Source organism: Pseudophryne corroboree, chromosome 7 (genome assembly GCF_028390025.1).
Source record: "Pseudophryne corroboree isolate aPseCor3 chromosome 7, aPseCor3.hap2, whole genome shotgun sequence".
In the NCBI taxonomy this organism is placed as follows: domain Eukaryota; kingdom Metazoa; phylum Chordata; class Amphibia; order Anura; family Myobatrachidae; genus Pseudophryne; species Pseudophryne corroboree.
In genome coordinates, this window is record NC_086450.1 from 299846055 (window position 1) to 299866268 (window position 20214).

A 20214-nucleotide genomic window follows, 5' to 3' on the forward strand; every position below is an offset into this window, starting at 1 on the left:
CATCCGGACTTTCAAACACCTGATGGATTTTGGAAAATATTTTAACCCTAATACTAACTAGGGTTACCACCTCATCACTTTAATTCTGGACACATATTAAGTACACAGGGTCTGTGGCTGATTAAAACCAGGTGAAATGGAGTCTTGAAATCAGCCAGCCACAGAACCTGTGTAATTAATATGTGTCCAGATTTAAAGCGATGAGGTGGTAACCTTAATACACCCCTCCTTCAGCCTAACCCTAACCATCCCCATAGTGCATTACTCCAACCCCAGTACTTACCTTCAGGCTCTGTCAGGATTCTCACCATTGCAAAGCCGGTGTCATCATTCTGACCATCGGGATCCTGAGTGCCCACATATTAACTACATTCCACACAAATTGTAACTTCCATAGAATCACATTTAGTAGATCAGAATAATTTCAGACAAGTATTTTCTGTGCTTTGTGACTATTTCACATGGTCATTTCATATACTAGTTATTTTTGGCACTATGTATCTAATTCTTTATATATAATTTTTATTATATCTACTCCTACGCTGGGTTTAACTACTTTCTAGAAAATGAATAAGGTCAAAGTCAACGTGTACACAGATTTTTTAATTTGGAAAGCATAAAGGACATATGTTTGATTGCCATTTTTCTAACACTACAGGATAGTAGAATTTCATTTTTTTTCCTTGTAACACGCACAGTGTTGAATATCCTTTACCTTAATGAGCACTGAAAATGTCAGCAAACCTGTGCACCTGGAAAATGTTATTAATAGAGATACTGAGGAAAATTGTATTACTTTATTATGGCAGCTACCACTGCAGATACAGTACAGCAATGTGCTATATTTTTGAATTTATGCCAACAGCCATAAAATATTTGTACAGAAGTGGAGCCATACTTTAATATCTTAAAACTGTCAATTTAGTGCAAAAAAAGAACCCATTAAAATTGTTTCTGTTAATATAATTTAATATTAATACACAAATACAGAAAAAAATAGCAAGGAGGGCGCCTGAATTATTATAGCAGACTCCAATAAAATATTACCAAATGAGGTTGCAAAAGTATCTACCATTAGGTGGCACTACTGTCGGGAGCTCACACCCCATGATAGGGTGAGACAGAAGGTTGTTACCATCTAACCATTAGTGGGGCTTTACTGCTTTGTATTAAGGTGTTATGTAAGAACACATTTTTTAACAACAATCCATTTTTATGAAATAAACATTTTTAAGCAGTATTTAATATTTTTTGGGGTGGATTTTGGTATGAAGGTTTGATTTCAGGATACAAAAAGAAGTTTTGCATCCCTTTGCTATACCACATAAGATAACCCAGAAGGGAGAATCTCCATTTTGAGCTGTAAAAGGAATTGAATATACAGATGAACTTTTGCTTTGCACACAGGATTTCAGACTAAGGGGGTCATTCAAAGTTGTTAGCAAACCCCAAAAATTTGCAAATGTGGCAAAACCATGCTGCACTGCAGGTGGGGCAGATGTATCTTGTGCAGGGAGATTAGATTTGAGTGGGTTGTGTTCAAACTAAATTCTAAATTGCAGTGTAGAAATTAAGCAGCCAGTGTTTACCATGCACAGAAACAATATAACAAACCCAAATCTAACTCTCTCTACACTTGTTACATCTGCCCCACCTGCAGTGCAACATGGTTTGCTAATAAGTTAACAATGAATAACTGCCTAAGTGCAACTTGTGATTATACACCATAACATTTGTCAGTAATGTGGTAATATTTTATTAGAGTCTGATATAATAATTCAGGTGCCCTCTTTGATTTTTTTTTTTGATGGGTATATGTTGTTTTGATCCTGTACTAACAATCTAAGCAATAATCTAAGCAATAAAAAAGGCATATTTGTGCTCCATATGGCATGTCAGGGCCTGCACCTCCTCCTAATGCAGGAACCTCTCTGTCTCTCACAACATACATAGTGGCAGAAGCTCAATTAGCTTAGTGATATCATTCAGGTGCTTGAAAGGGAGCGGTATTCTTAAGCAAATAAAAGGCATTTTGTTTCCCCCAGCACCCTGAATGATACCAGTAACCAGATTTAAATTCCACATAATATTAGAATTCAGAGATCTCAGTTACATGTATTTGCGCAAATGTATGACTAAGCCCCAAAGCCACGTCAAGGCCTCTTTGTATATTTGGGGTCCCTAGCGCTATATCTAGGTGCAGGGTGTGGCACCCCAAAAAAATCAGCATTAGCCAGAAAGCCCAGCGTAGCATACCAGTGAAAAAACTATAGTGTAAATAAATTAGTGTTATGAAGCCGAAGCTATAAAGAAAGCGATACAAAAATGAGATGTAATTAAAATGGAGAAATAGTGTTAAAGAAATTAGTAAGTGATAAGTGTTAATAGAATGTAAAGGTATGCCACACCTAAGCCATCCAGCTCAGCCAGTCTAACAGGGTATCTGCAGGGAGGAGCAGCTTAGTAGTAAATTGGTTTTTAAGTAGGTCAATTTGTGTTGTCAAAGAGTTCTTATTGCAGGGAATTTTCTGGCCAATACACAAATATTTAATTGAATTATCAGCATAAGCACATAAAGCTAGACACCATTTACTGCAGAAACAAATAAAATGTGAGTAGATCTGTTGAAACAAAGAAGTGGTCTTGTGAAAATGTAATTAAATAATAAATGGATTTAGCTTTGTCAAAACTTTATCTGCATGGTAATGCACATTGTGATTGCAAGACAATTTTAAAGCATAAATTAGTTCAAAAATTATACTGTATCCCCAATTGATAATATGATGATTTCTATGAACTTTCCGTCTGCTGTGGAAAAATCAGCATGTACCAAGTTCACTTGCTGCATTGAATAAACTGTGGGGATCACAGGGAATGTGTAAAGTTTTCTAATCCCATACTAGGAGAAATACCAATTTCATGTTTTTTTCTACAGTATCTGAGAGATGAAGATTTTGGGGGAGTGAAGTCATATCTGTTTACAAAGATCTCTCTGATGCTTTTCCTTTTCCATTTGCTACCAAAGTACTACTCATGTAGCCACAACTCATGTTAAAATGGCCATACATGGGGTTAAGATGGTCACATATGGTGTTAGGATACATACATGTTTAAATTCAATTTTAAGATTTAATTACATTTAAGAAAATTTGCATCACAACATGAGTATTTGACAAAAGATTGACATTGGATCAATTGATAATCCAGTCTGAAATGGACAGTTTTAGGGGTCATTTATCAACAAGTGATAAAACTCATTGTAAATCATAAAACTCATTGCATATGATACATGGTGCTCCAGCCAATCAGCTCCCAACTGTCATTTTTCAAACACAGGAGTTTTATCATTCACAACGAGTTTTATCACTTGTTGCAAAATGAGCCCCGTAATCTAAAATGGTAATCTGAAAAAACCTTGAAGTATATATATTCTACTTATGCAGACAAAAATCTTTCAATCATGTAATGCTTGAAGCAAACACTATTACTTAATAAAAATCATTTTCAAATGCCTAGTTGTTTGGGGGCGGATATGATTGCAGCATATGTGCCATATTAAAAATATATTTAATTATATATTAAGCTTGTTCTAAAATATCTATTGCCACATATATGGGGGGAGCTGTTCAAGCCTTCCTAAGAGTTGAGAAGCAGTCAAATGGAGACAATGGCCAAAGGAACCAATCAATTTCTATCTATCATTTTATAGTGTGTACTAAATTATAACTAGAATCTGATTGGTTGCTCTGGGTAACTTTTTCACTTGTCAATTTCTTCACTCTTTAGAAGTCCTGACACATTTCACTCATACAGTAGTTCTTAAATGTTGCTGAATCATTGATGATGAGTACATCTGGCTAGAATATAGTGTCGCTTGCAATAAAAAAGTTTTCCATTAATACGCACTGGCATGGGAATGGCTAAATTATATTTGTCAGACAGGATATTAAAATGAGCTACAAGGGGTGAATTTAGAGTAAATATGATAATGTTCACCAATCACATTTTTAGTCAAGCAAAACTATTAACTTGGAGATGGTGTCATTTGCTACTTTTTCATTCATTTCTTTGCTTTGTCTAGTCCACAAAAACTCTAAAAGTTATTGCTTAAGTAGCTGCAGTCTATTGCAGATTATTCAAAAATGACTACAGTAACTATGTCATATAATTGTACAGTGCTTACAGTGGGCCTAATTCAGTAAGGATAGCTAATTAGCAGAATTTGCTGTCATTTGGATCGCATGCTGGGGGCAGCCCATCACAGGACAAGGCTGGCCAGCATGCTGCCAGCCGCCTCCCCCCCTTCAACAAGCAATAATTGCGATTGGATTGCAATTTCTGCTTGTTACAGAAATAGAGGAAGCCTCCTGCCAGCACAGTTTAGCTGCACCCACAGGAGACTCACCGCAATCTTCCCAATCATGGTAGCTCCATGTGACATCATGGAGCTGCCGTGATCACGCCCCCAACACACCCCTGTTCGCGCCACCACACCCTCTTTTGTCCGGCTCTGCCGCCTGCCGCTGCAACGCTCCGTCTCCCCCCTGGAAATGAAGTATTGCCCGTCCTGAGACCGCCTCAGCCTGATTGACAGGTAGAGGCAATCACATTTTCTGCACCCCCTCCCCCGCAGAAAATACAGGTGCATGCACAGGATGCACAGGATCTTTTTCTCAATAATTCCGGTTGATCCAACCTGAATTAGGCACAGTATTTGGCAATCAAATGACTTTTAAAAAATTTTTTTGCACTTTGTAAAGTACATTAACACCTTTAATTGCAGATATATCAGAATTTCCAGTGGTTCTCAAACTCGGTCCTCAGGACCTAAAGCAGTTCACATTTTCTAGGTCACCTAGCAGGTGTACAGGTGTATTCATTACAACCTGACCCATTTTAAAACATCCACTGGTGAAACTAATTATTTCACTAGTGATTTTGCGAGCAGACCTGGAAAACATGCACTGTGTGGGCTCCTGAGGACCGACTTGAGAACCTGTAGTTTTTCTTTCAGTACAATGATTGCATGTCAAAATGTAAACATTTATTCTTATAAAGAGAGGGAGAAAGTATATATTTTGGTGACAGTTAGATAAGGGAGAATACTGTGTTAAGTCCAATCTTGCATCATCACAATACATGAGACTAGCTGACTAAGCTATTCTGAAATTGTATTTTGTAATTTAACTTGGCTGTTTTTCAAAAGCATATAGCAGGAGGAATTTGTGCTGTAATTCTTATGTGTTAAGAGTATTAATCTCTATTTATAGATTTGGCTGGCTTGTTAGTGTAGATTTTTTGTATGTGAAAACCATATCAGTCAAAAACATTAACCAAATGCAATTAAAACTGTGTAAAATATTACTTTGCTGGAACAAACAGGAGTGTTGTCAGTGATGGAAATATTAAGGCAGATTCTGCATGACTAAAAATAAGGAAAGTGTGCAATCATGACCAATTAGAAACACACTAAAAGATACAATAAAGTCCCGACTTATTTATTGAGCAGGACACGGCAGACTAAGGGGTCTATTTACTAAGCCTTGGATGAAAATAACATGGATGGAGATAAAGTACCAGCCAATCAGCTCCTAACTACCATGTTACAGGCTGGGTTTGAGAAATGGCAGTTAGGAGCCGATTGACTGGTACTTTATCTCCAGTGACTTTATCTCCATCCAAGGCTTAATAAATAGACTCCTAAATTATTTGTCCTTACAATTTCCTTTAATTGCCATTTACTGATTTTGAGAGCAATAAGGGAGAACAAGTTTGAAAAGAGATGATCAGTGCCCCAATGGGTGCCAAAGAATGACTTGTCCTCCTTCCGATCTTCTCCCTGCCAATAGCTTTTAATATCAAGTTACTTTACTAAATAAATCATGGTGGGGAAGCTAATAAATATAAACAGTTACACATTTAAAACTTTATTTATACCAAAGTTGGTAACAGTACATGACCTATTTGGCTTTGTATTTACAAGTACTGTGCACATAAGCAAAAGCTACTGTATTATCCTTTGTTTCAGACCAACTGGAGAGTTCTTCTGTATGTTTAAAGTGAAATACTGTACAGTATAGTGGCAATCATGGGGTAAACCAAAAAATCTCCACAATAACAGATTATATACAGATTATTATCAAAAGTGTATTATATATTCGTTAATGTCAGGGCCAGATTAAGGTTGGTGTGGACCCAAGGGAATGGAGGTCATGCCCACACACACACACACACACACACACACACACACACACACACTCACTTGCCTTGCTGCCGAGACACGTACAGCACCTAGTGTCCAGCGGCACTGCACTACAGTGGATGAGCTCTAAATAAAACTACAGCTCCCAGCATCCATTGCTTCCAACACCAAGGGCTGCTGTGAGCTGTAGTTTTATTAAAGCTGCTACACCGTGTAGTGCAGAGCTACTGTCGCTACCCCAGGACACCGGCGATAACACCTTGTCATTCACGAAGCAGCAGGGGACAGTGCCACCAGAGCACATACTTACTGTCTTGTGGGATTGTGAAGTGATCCCATAAGACTTAGAGGTGTATTCGATAATTGTTGGAAACTGCCATCTTGTCGGAAAGACAGCGGTTTCCGACTTGTTTAGGTTGGAAGGGCTTCAGACCTATTCAATGCTGGCTCAGATTTTCTGACAAATCGGGAATTCCGACTTGTTGGAAAACACGCAGATCGGAACGTGGCTAAATCAGACAGGTTTTGGCCCCGGTTCCGACAATGTCAATCCAACTTTAACAAAATCCTGTCGGATTTGGCTGTTCATTAAATACTCAGATGTCGGATCCTTTCCGTCTGAATATATTATTGAATATATTGAATATTCCCCTATTTGTGCATGGAGGAGCTCCTCAGCAGCCGCTGTTAATTAACAGCTGAGCTGATGGAGGTAGACTCCACTGAAGCAGTGTGTGGGGGCCCTTGATGTGCGGGGGCCCCAGGATGGCTGCCCCTGTAGCCCCTTCCTTAATCTGGCTCTGGTTAATGTTACTAACAATTGATTTTTAGAAAGTAATTTCCAGTTTACAGTTGGAGGTACTTTATGTTCTTTCAAAAGAACATGTAACAAAATACTGTATTGTTCTATTAAATGGATATATTGCGTCGCTGTATTACAGATTATGTAGTGTGCACGGTGATGAGATATATCATTACATCACATCACGCTGGGTTGCACCGTTGTTCAGGTGTGTACTCAGGTTAACAGACTATTTATTGCAGTGATCATGGATTATGTTTTTGCCTCTTCTTAGGATAGTGTGAACAACAAGATATCCGGTATCTAGGTCGACAGTAACTAGGTCGACTGTGTCTAGGTCGACCACTATTGGTCGACAGTAACTATGTCAACAGGGTTTCTAGATGGACACGGTCACTAGGTCGACATGTTCTAGGTCTACAGGTCAAAAGATCGACATTAGTTTTTCACATTTTTTTCTTTATTTGAACTTTTTCATGCTTAACGATTCACGCAGACTAAGATTGGGAACAGTAACCTGTACCGAGCGAAGGGACACAATGCAATAATTGGAGTTCCCGTTCACTGTATGGAGACAACTACACCCAAAAAACCATAAAAAGCTCATGTTGACCTTTTGACCTGTCAACCTAGACCATATCAACCTACAGACCCTGTCGACCTAGCATCCCTGTCGACCTAGTTACTGTCGACTATTAGTGGTCATCCTAGACACTGTCGAGCTAGTTGCTGTCGACCCTCCATACAACACCCAACAACAAAATAACTTCCACAGATATGATATACACTGCCCTTCGGGTGTGTCAGGTTCTGCAAATACATACAGGTGTACAATCACACACGGGCACATACTGTATTGTTATAATTAATTTGCTGCTTTTAAATAAAGTTAGAATTTACAAATACTGATAACAAAATGATTTGCTGTATACAGGGAAGTGATAGCATTTGCTTATCAGCTGCTACTGGCTCTTGTTATTTTGATTGCATTAGGTAAAACTCTAGGCAGTAAAATATTAAATACTGGCAGGGCACATGTTCAATGAGATACAATCCTGTTGTCTTTGAAATATTTATATCATCATTTAAATGTCATGCTTCAGGTTATTCACTCGCAGACAAAACAACTTGTTTACCAAAGGAATAATCTATGAGTTTAAAACATAATTCTCTACTGCAGTCATAAAGGCCACATGCTATCGCAGTAATAAAGACTGTGATGTACTGATGTGATTTTAGGGCTGCCACCTGGCACATGAACAACGTACTATGTGCACTTACAATAGGGCAGAGATGTAATCTGGGAATTTAAAGGTGTGCTGAAATACCCTATCTGTCTATTTAAAGGAAAACTAAAAAATATTCTTCTTTATTAACAAATAGCATCAATCTAACTTTGATAGGATATGAACTTCCGGTAGACACAAATATCCCAGAAACTGCAATCATTGTGATTGTTTGGTATTTGTTGCTATTTATAGAAATATGTTTTTTATGGGTTAATTTGTGTGTTGTTTGCCAGATTGTATGTGAATTTTTCAAGTCCTATTAGGACAGTGTTGCCATAGTACCCAATTCATTAGGGGCACATATAAATCTATCTATCTATCTATCTATCTATCTATCTATCTATCTATCTATCTATATTCAAATTTAATTAGCTTTTTTAAATGTCTCATGGCAGTTTGTAGATGTCTCTAGAGAAACCATTTGTATACATAGTAGTGTATAGTTGTCAACATAGCCATTTCTATAATACACCTGCAAAAGAAGGATTACAGCTTGCTCTTTAGTGCATTCAATATGCTTCTTGTATGATTGTATAACAATGGTCCATTGTATTTCTTTCCCCTCATTCTTACAAAGCATCTGCTCAATGAGTTCATACTTTAAAAAACAAAAAAATGAACAACATATACTTATTGCCTGTATTTTCTGTGTTTCAGGGTAATCAGGAAGCTACAGCACCCGACACAATGGCCCAACCATATGCCTCTGCTCAGTTTGCCCCACCCCAAAATGGTATTCCGGCAGAATATACAACTCCCCATCCCCACCCAGCTCCAGACTACACAGGCCAGTCCACAGTTCCAGAGCACACGTTAAGTATGTACACTCCGGCGCAGACACACTCTGAACAGAGTGTCACGGATACAAATGCACAAACTGTCTCTGGCACAGCAACAGTAAGTTAATACCTTCAGATTTTATATGTTAGTCTACAAAGTAAATATATTGTATCAGGAAATTTCTATAGAATTGAAAGCAGAAGACATAATCAAAGCTTTATAAGAACTCTTATGTTCTGCATATTTGAAGAAACATTTGAAAAATATTCAAGTTGCTGAGCTTTATCTAGCTTTTATGAAAGAGTTACTCAGCTGAAAATATGTAACAATACCCTAAAGAGCTATGTTGTCACTATTTGCCACTGATGTAACATCTCCTTAAAGCAAACCCTGCTGTCATACTTATCAGGGGTGGCATCGTGGTGGTGGTGGGGGGTTTGGTACAGATGACCTAGCGCTGTCTGGTTGGCTCATCAGGGAAGCTGAGAGCCACCCCCATCTTCCCCCTATTGGCAGAGCATAGTAGGTGTTAGCGGTGTGCAATGGAAGTTTGCCTATATGGCAGATAAATTAACCAGATTGAGGGATTTATTATCTGGCAGAAAGCTGGTGCAGGATAACACAGGATTAAGTTGAATGCAGGCATACATTATCTACAAAAGGTGCAGCCAAGAAAGTATGAGGTTAATACAGGTGGTGGTGCAATGAATCTGTCAGAGTCTCTGCTATAATGCACAGTCTCCATTATAGATGCACTCAGGGACATGCTCTCTGCTATGGAAGATGAAGGAGATACATGCACAGTAGTGTAGTTCTGACCCGGCGACTGCGGACAGAGGGAGAGGCAATGTATGGCACACTTGCCTCTCAACAACCCCCGTGTCAGCATTTTTGTGTTAGTGCAAAGCATGCCGAGCAGGGTGTGGACACATACTGACAATTGGCCACAACATTACTATAAAATAGCTTGAGAGTAAAAAAAACTCTGATCTGAGTCTGGACACGCAGGAGCCAATATTCATTATACACACAAAGTCACCATTATCATAAACAAATGTAACAGATAACAGCTTTGCATAAGTGAATGTAATAGCTTGGGAGATGTGACATTGTAGCAGGGGTGACATCAGATATTATTGACAGCATGTCTGACATCACATTGTTAGACTGACTGTAACAAAAAATAACAGAAAACATGCAAATGGGAAACAAATAAAAATATTTTATGTTATGAAATAAAATAAAACCATTTGGAAGGCTGTTTATCAAAGGGAGTTTTTTTTTAGGCAATAGGAAAGCGGTGACATTGAAGATAGCATTGTTATAAGATTGTCTAGTGAGTACTTGTTATAACAAATCATGAAAAGCCCATTTAATGTACAAAGGAATCCAAACACACATACACATGTCCCATGAGACTGGCCCAGAGAAGGGGTAAGATAACATTTGCCACCAGTGGTGCAAAGAAGGGACAACTGGTTCTAATTATTTGGGCCCGGGTTGCTGGAGGAAACCAGGAGGAGCCTGTGTCCGCTGTCCCCTCCTGGGTATACCCATACTTAAGGCTGGTGCTATCTAGCCATTCATATCATTGGGAAGATGACACCCACACATTGAAAGCAATGACTGTGCAAGTCTTTTCTCCCTAGTGCACATGCTCCATCTTCCCAAATATCACTGGGAAAATGGTGCTGGCCGAGGACAAGGGACCTGCTTCCAGTAATCAAGGTAGGAAGCAGGTGCCCTCCCCCGTGTCCCCTCAAGCCCCTCCTTTGCACTAGAATGGCGCCCTCTGTGGAGCTCGCAGCCCCACAATTTTTTTTTTACTTTATATTCTTTTTTGTGGGCATGATACACCCCCTATTAGGCTACATCCCTGTTCATTACTGGGGCCCCATGTGGCTCTCTACGCCCCTTTTTTATTTATTTACTGAGACTACAGATGTGTCCATGTTCATCTTACTGTCTATTTTGTGGCAAACTTGACTCTTTTGCTGTGATTAGAATGCCCACTGCGGTGCTCGTACACTGAGCATGCCCCCATGATCCATAGGAGTGCATGGGTGTTGGCTCTCCCTGGTGCGCTCGTGCACTGAGCAAGGCCCCCATGATCCATATGATTGCATATGTGTTGGCACTGCCATGAATGGATGACAACCAGGTGTGAATATTCACAATCGTGGCACATTTGCACATGCGACCTATTCTCGGGTAAGATGAGAGCCAGCACATCTGTATATCCTTAAGTGCAAAAACTGCAAGGTTTACAGCTGTCCCAGGATTTTCTTTTCCTAGCAACTATTAGAAATGTGCATTTGTTATAATAAGTGCATACTGTACATTTAATGTAAGAACATAACCGAACTCAAGAAATTAGAAAAGCAAGTTACAACATTATAACTTTTAACTTTCTTATTTTAAGTTTCTGTAAAGGTTGTGATTAGAGATGTGCGGTGCGCACTTCTCGTGTTTCGTGTTTTGGTTCTAATTCCCCACTCGTATTTTGGTTTTGGCTTGGTTTTGCCAAAACCACCCTTTTGTGGTTTGGTTTTGGTTTGGGATCTAGATGATTTTTGAAAAAACATAAAAACAGCTAAAATCACAGAATTTGTGGGTAATTTTGATCCTGCGGTATTATTAACCTCAATAACATTCATTTCCACTCATTTCCAGTCTATTCTGAACACCTCACACCTCACAATATTGTTTTTAGGCCTAAAATTTGCATGAGGTAGCTGTATGACTAAGCTAAGTGACACAAGTTTGCGGCACAAACACCTGGCTCATCTAGGAGTGGCACTGCAGTGGCAGACAGAATGGAAGATTTAAAAAATAGGCCCCAAACAGCACATCATGCAAAGAAGAAAAAGAGGTGCAATGAGGTAGCTATGTAAATAAGCTAAGCAACGCAAGTGTGCGGCACAAACACCTGGCTTATCTAGGAGTGGCACTGCAGTTGCAGACAGGATGGCACTTAAAAAAACTAGGCCCCAAACAGCACATTATGCAAAGAAGAAAAAGAGGTGCAATGAGGTAGCTGTATGACTAAGCTAAGCAACACAAGTGTGCGGCACAAGCACCTGGCCCATCTAGGAGTGGCAATGCAGTTGCAGACAGGATGGCACTTTAAAAAAACTAGTCCCCAAACAGCACATGATGCAAAGAAGAAAAAGAAGTGCACCGAGGTTGCTGTATGACTAAGTTAAGTGACACAACCACCTGGCCCATCTAGTAGTGGCATGCATGGGCTGAATGTTGAAAGTGGCCCGCAATTTTTCAGTCCACTGACAGCATCTCCTGCATGCCCCTGTCATTTTTCAAAACTTCTGCATTTGGTGGAATTATACGGCAGTACCCCTGGACTAATACAACAGTACCCCATGACTTATACGGGAGTGACAGACAGAATGGCACTGTCTGACTAAGCTAAGCGGCACAAGTGTGCGGCACAAACACCTGGCCAATCTAAGAGTGTCACTGCAGTGTCAGACAGGAGGGCAGATATAAAAAAAGGCCCCAAACAGCACATCATGCAAAGATTAAAAAGAGGTGCAATAAGGTAGCTGTATGATTGAGCTAAGCAACACAAACAATTGGCCCATCTAGGAGTTTCACTGCAGTGTCAGACAGGAGGCCAGATATAAAAAAGGCCCCAAACAGGACATCATGCAAAGAAGAAAAAGAGGTGCAATGAGGTAGCTGTATGACTAATCTAAGCGACTTTGCAGCACAAACACCTGGTTCATCTGGGGTTGGCATGCAGTCCCACTGCACTAATGGCGGATACCGGATGTACATCTAATACCAACATACTTGTTTTGGCCTCAGTAATCTGTTTTGCAACCGGGTATATACATATACGCCAGTATCACAGGAATTATACAGCAATATCACTGTAATTATACGCCAGTATCATGGAAATTATATAGCAATATCACTGTAATTACTGTATATGGCAATATCACTGTAATTATATGCCAGTATGACAAGATTTATATGTCAATATCACTAATTATACGCCAGTATCATGGGAATTATATGGCAATATCACAGGAATTATACGGCACTATCACAGTAATTATACGCCAGTATCCTGAGGATTATACGGCAATATCACAGGAATTATACATTAGTATCCTGAGAATTATACAGCAATATCACAGGAATTATATGCCAGTATCACTGTAATTATACGGCAGTAACACTGGAATTATACAGCAGTATCACAGGAATTATACAGCAATATCACTGTAATTATACGCCAGTATCACATTAATTATACGCCAGTATCACATTAATTATACAGCAATATCACTGGAATTATACGGCAATATCACTGTAATTATACGCCAGTATCCCGAGAATTAAACGGCAATATCACTGTAATAATACACCAGTATCACAGGAATTATATGGCAATATCACTGGAATTATACGGCAGTATCACTGGAATTATACGGCAGTATGACAGGAATTATATGGCATTATCACAGGAATTATACAGCATTATCACTGGAATTATACGGCAATATCACTATAATTATACTCCAGTATCACGGGAATTATATGGCAATATCACTGGAATTATACGGCAATATCCCGAGAATTATATGGCAATATCACTGTAATTATACGCCAGTATCAGACGAATTATACGGCAATATCACTAGTATTATACGCCAGTAATACTGGATATATGGCAGCAGAGGACACCACCACTGTGACTGGTCACTGGACTGATGCTGCACAATAGAGACACTACCCCTGGTCTGATGCAAGACAACACAGCAAAACTGCAAGGGACTTATACAGCAGCCAGCAGCACTGGGGACATAGAGCAGCAGAGGACTCCAACACTGTGACTGGTCACTGGACTGATGCTGCACAAGAGAGACACTACCTCTGATCTGATGCAAGACAACACAGCAAAACTGCAAGGGATTTATACAGCAGCCAGCAGCACTGGGGACATATAGCAGCAGAGGACACCAACACTGTGACTGGCTGGACTGATGCAGCATAAGACACTGACTACACTGGACTGAGCAGCACAAGACAGCACTAGAATTGCCACCCCACTTTCCTGCCCACACACACTGAAGACAGAGACACGTCCTCTCACTACACTCTCCGAGACTGGAGTCAAAATGGACGTGATGCACGGCTCCTAATATGGAATCCAAATCCCACGAGAATCTGACAGCGGGATGAGGACGTTTTGCCTCGTTCTGGTTTCCGAGTCAGGGGGGAAAACCCGAGCCTGACCTGGATCCGGGCTTGTGACGTGAAGTCCGGTAGGGTTCGGTTCACTGAGAACCGAACCCTCTCATCTCTAGTTGTGATCCAGTATATGTTTGTAAAAATGTTTGTGTTTTTTTTTTACCTTGAAGTTGTAAGCAGTCACTACTTGATTAATACTGTGTGTACCTGTTTTACATTAGTTTGTTCTGCTCAAATAAAGCTGGCGAGAGGAATATCGTGAAGGGCAGACAAGTGCCTGTTAATAGTAGAGATGTACACAGACTCCCTTGTTTTGGCAAAACCACACTCAAATGTTTTGCTTTGGTTTTGGATTTTTCTTTAAATTGATTAAACCCCCTCCCCCCATCTAAAATCAAGTCATTTGGAACTGTTTTTAGACCTGAGATCCAAATTTACGAATGACTTAAGTTTGCATTTGGTTCAACTTGAAACCCCAAAGTTCAGGTGTGTTTGGTTTCACTTTTCAGCAAAGCTGAAGAGCTCTTCCCAAGTTATTAGGGGATACAGTTATTACACAGGTTCTCAAACTCGGTCCTCAGGACCCCACACAGTGCATGTTTTGCAGGTCTCCTCACAGAATCACAAGGGAAATCATTTGCTCCACCTGTGGACTTTTTAAAATGTGTCAGTGAATAATGAATACACCTGTGCACTTGCTGGGTTACCTGCAAAACATGCACTGTGTGGGGTCCTGAGGACCGAGTTTGAGAACCACTGAGTTATTAGGAGGACAGAAGTAGTCTTTCATTATCACTATCAATTTGCTGTTTTCCATGTATTTATATAATAGGCCAGAAAAAAAACAAGCTTTATTACACATCTGAAAGTAATTTAGTAAGTTAGTTTATAACTGTTAAAAAGAGCTTCCACACCAGTATTTTCTAAAGCACCATGGAAGACAGCAGAAGTCTAAGCTAGATTAATAAGTGGAAAACTGGGTCATTTTAAATCTTGTTTCCAAGTGTTAAAGCAGGTATGGGCAGCTCTTTATTGCACCATGTTCAGCTATCATTGAAAACTTGGGTTAAATGGCTATGGTAGATATTAAACTACAATGGGGTTTGGGTGGTTGAGGATAGAATTATTGTGAAATTTAGTGTTATTAAGGAACTGGATTTAGGGCCTGATTCCGAGACTTATGCAAAGCCATTGTTTCACAAAACTGAGCGATTATCAGCAGATTACACATGTGCTGCATTTTCACTGTGCATGCATCAAGGTGCTGCTGTAAATACATACGCAATGAGGACTCCTTCACAAAGTGATTAACAGGAAGTGACCATTTGGGATGTTAACAAGTTGTTAGCGGGGAGTGGTTGTTAAAACATAGTCTTGTTATGGCCATTTTCGGCATGTGTATCTGATGTTAGCTGCATGCATTAACGTACAAAACATGGCCCATGTGTGACTACTTCTGGGGCACTCTGCATAGCCATAGGTCTACCCTTTAGCCCAATTTACCTTGACCTTGCGTATAGGCTGCATAGGTGCATGCAATTGTGAATGCGTTGCGGAAGCTCGGTTAGCAATGCATCTCTTTTCATTTCTGTGTGGCAGCTTCACTTGCTGGTATCTGCAGTTGCATTGAGGAGAAAATCGCACTTGCAGCTGCATTGGTGTACTTCTCTGAAACAGGTGTAATTAGGTAAGGTGTAGTAAAGGTGATAAAGGATTTGACAAAAATAAAACTTAGCAATACAAACATCAAAAATACAGTATGATAATGAATGCTAGAAATCTTAAAACAAATAGGTACATAATGATTAATGATGCTATAAGAATTATGATATAGTAAGTAAATGTGAGTCTTGGTTGGAGGAAAGTCATGACTGGACAATGACGTTAGAAGGATTTTAGGACTCTAAGTAAAGATTAGAAGGGAGGAGAGCTTTGTAAATTTTTGAAAGGCTTAGGATATCTCTGAAAAATGACAATGTGGTGTCCTTATGGGTAGAAAAAAAGACACCATTAAATTACTGATTGGGATTTGTTATATGTCACCTAGTATGAATGATAGTACTGAAATTCAATTATTATTGCAGAATGAAACTAGAGGTTCTGGCACAGGCAGACGATTTTTATCTATTTTAAAGACAACTACCTTTCATAAGTGGTAGAAGGACCAACTAGCAGGGGAGGTCTGCAGGACTTGGTGCAATCTAATAGAACAGAAAATATATTTAGGTGAGGAAGGGACTCGGAATCAAAATCGCAACATGAAAATATTTGACTTCCGTTTCAATAATACTATGACTTTTGGAAGATCAAAATACTTAAGCTCGGTGATACATTGAAACTTGAAATATAGACTGCAAGTGGAAAATTGTACAAAATATTTTAAATAAATGCTTTTGTAAGTAAATGCCTTATGGCAACAACATTTCTAGTAATAATAGGCAACAATGTCATTAAACATTTTTCTAGTAACTCTAGCATTATGGTGGTGATTTATCCAGAGAATTTAGCCATTTTGGGGATTCAGAAGGAATTGTTTCCTGGAAGAGACTCTAACTTCAGAAATGTCAATAGGGCAGACTTGCTATGCCATTCTCTAGATCAACAAAATTATGAAAAAAGGAAAATTGAGGATCCTGTACCTTTTTTCAATCTAAGGCTGTGTACAAACCTGGTAGACATGTCTTGCCAACATAGTGGCCGATTAGGTAAGCTATACACCCTTATTAATCAGACACTCAATATGTCGGTCCAGACATTTTAGTTTGCCTGCCCAGCAGTGATGTCAGTGTGGGCATTCCCTGTAGCCAGTGTACACAGCAAATATACTGATATTTCTTTCAGTAAATTGGCCCTCATTCCAAGTTGATCGCTAGCTGCTTTCGTTCACAGCGCAGCGATTAGGTCAAAAAGTGGCACTTCTGCGCATGCGTATGGGGCGCAGTGCGCACGCGCGATGTACTTTCACAAAAGCCAATGCAGTTTCACACAAGGTCTAGCGACGCTTTTCAGTTGCACTGCTGGCCGCAGAGTGATTGACAGGAAGTGGGTGTTTATGGGAGGTAACTGACCGTTTTTGGGGAGTGTGTGTAAAAACGCAGGCGTGCCGCATCAAAACGCAGGAGTGGCTGGGGAAACGTAGGCGTGGCTGGCCGAACGCAGCGTGTGTTTGTGACGTCAAAACAGGAACTAAACAGTCTGAAGTGATCGCTAGCTAGGAGTGAGTCTCGAGCTACTCAGAAACTGCACAATCTTTTTTTATAGCAATGCTGCAAACCTTTCGTTCGCACTTCTGCTAAGCTAAGATACACTCCCAGTGGGCGGCGGCTTAGCGTTTGCACTGCTGCTAAAAGCAACTAGCGAGCGAACAACTCAGAATGAGGGCCATAGTTCACAGGCATATCAGGTGTGCACACCCACCTATGAATTACATATGTAGTGCTAGAATGAGCACTATATCTGTCTAGTGGATATCCAGCTTTGTGTGTATTGTGGGTATATATAATATCAAAAATGTAAATTAAATATATGTTTATAGAACTAACTGCATTTTATCCCAAATGATCTATGTTTACTAAGTATTATTTTTCAGTCCTGTGTTTGTAAAACCGTTATTGGTAGTGGCTCACTGAACAATATATATGCTCATGTGTTTCCTTAATTTGATGTATTTATTTGTGTGTGATGGAATAATTCTTAAAATGCTTGATGTGTACACATGTGGTGTTTATTGAAGCATGTGTAGTGTTTGATCTCGTTGATGTATTTTTTTACAAGTCTGGCTTTTATATTTCAGAAAGTGTAAATATATATGGTGTATTTAATATTTTATGTTAATTCAATTATTTCAATCTTTCACAACATGAAGGTTCTTATCTCTGGGACCTCTGTCATTGGGAAATATGCATCCCACATAGCAGTGGCCGTGTAATGGGCAGTTAGAGACAGGAGAATGTTGTATCTGAGCACTGTGCAGTACAGAGCTATAGCCATCTGGTATGTGCTATCCATATGCAGTTCTTTGGCAGACATGTCCCAGAACCTACAATTCAGCTATATAGGGGTTTACTCTAAATGCTTCCTATGCAGAATTGAATTACACTTGAATTGCACTCATGGAGTTATACAGTCTAGTGTATATCCAATTACAGAGTTGTCCACAACTACAGTACAGTATGTGACTGCACCTTCCCTATTTGTATGCTTTATTTGAAACCCGTCATTATTTTCAGTGTACACTTGCTTCTGTCTTTGGTTCAAAAGATTCATCTGAATTTACAAGCATAGCCCACCTTTGCTTTGACTAATTCTCAACCTACAGTAGCTTAACAAAACTTTACGTATTTGAGAACACCCCATTATCACCCAGTTATGTTTCAGTTGTAAGTGCAGATACAACTGCTGTAAGTTCAGAAACACTTCAAATTTACATACAGTACTAAACTATCTTCCACAGTCTATTTGGAACCCATGTTGATTAGTATGCATTTATTGACATGCTGTTCAGAGAATAGATGTACTGTAGATATTAATCCTTATCGAAACATCTTATATAATAAAATGTTCCACACCGCTATGGGGGGAATTAAACTGTTTTGCGCACCAGCAGCCACTAGGTGGTGCCCATTGGAGCAATTCAAGTGTTGATCTGTTCAGGCGCAGACAGCCACCGACACTGACAATGCTGTTATGTTGTTCATCATTTTCATATGCTGGCAACAAGCACCATTATATTCCTTATGTAAAAGTTAGAGAATTATCTCATGAAAAAATGTGCAGGATTACAATTATTTATTATTTTATTTATTACCAGTTATTTATATAGCGCACACATATTCCGCAGCGCTTTACAGAGAATATTTCAACATTCACATCAGTCCCTGCCCAATGGGAGCTTACAATCTAGATTCCCTATCACATGTACACACAGACACATTCACTAGGGTTCATTTTGTTGGGAGCCAATTAACCTACCAGTATATTTTTGGATTGTGGGAGGAAACCGGAGAACCCGGAGGAAACCCACGCAAGTACGGGGAGAATATACAAACTCCGCACAGTTAGGGCTATGGTGGGAATCGAACCCATGACCTCAGTGCTGCGAGGCAGTAATGCTAACCATTACACCATCCGTATTGTTAATACCAGAATAGGCCAATGTATTCTGTTAATTTATGGCACTGTTTTTTTAATTTGGAAGGAAAACTTTGGGGTTGATGTACAGCAGGGCTGGCCAAACCAGTCCTCGAGATCTACCAACGGTTCACATTTTCCAGCCCACCTAGCTAGAGCACAGGTGTAGTCATTACTAATTAAGATGTGCTGCATTCATTCCTAACTGACAATTCTACAGATCTCCAGGAGGCCTGGAAAACATGAACTGTTGGTAGATCTCGAGGACCGGTTTGGCCAGCCCTGATGTACAGTATCAAGCAGCGAAAAGAGCAGAAAATTAGACCAGTGGAAAGTTGCCCATTGCAAGCAAGCAGCTTCTACTTATCATTTTATACAATGTACTTGATCTACCTCAAAATTGATTGGTTACTTTTAGCAACTTCTACACTTCCCCACTTTTTTCACTGTATAACACATTAACCCCTTTGTGTGCTCTAATGCAATACGGAGCTACAGTAATATACTATATAATTGTCTTTGTAAAATGTGACTACTTTTTTTGCAGCTTGGATGTTCCACTAAATTAATATTACTTATTGTCTTCAATATATCAGTTTTTATCAGGAATGTTTTTACTGAATGGGGATAAGTAAGGCTGGGTACACACATGCAATTTTTTGCACTATGTAGAACACTATCTGGCTAGAGTGCGATATAGTGCACTATATTGCACCATGTGTATGCACTATATTGTATGTGATATAGTGCGGTGCGCTCTCCCATGGGTCGTATTCGATGTTCTATGTCAG

General features: G+C 39.5%; 1 protein-coding gene across 10 annotated transcripts in view; it reads left to right on the forward strand.

The window, feature by feature from the left end:
• RBFOX1 (RNA binding fox-1 homolog 1) overlaps positions 1 to 20214 on the forward strand; it is a 916481-nt gene that overhangs the window by 472493 nt on the left and 423774 nt on the right. For all 10 annotated transcript variants that reach the window (XM_063934243.1, XM_063934244.1, XM_063934246.1 and 7 more), the window contains exon 2: positions 8951 to 9190. In XM_063934243.1, coding sequence (XP_063790313.1) covers positions 8951 to 9190 — 240 coding nt within the window. The remainder of the gene's footprint in view (positions 1 to 8950; positions 9191 to 20214) is intronic.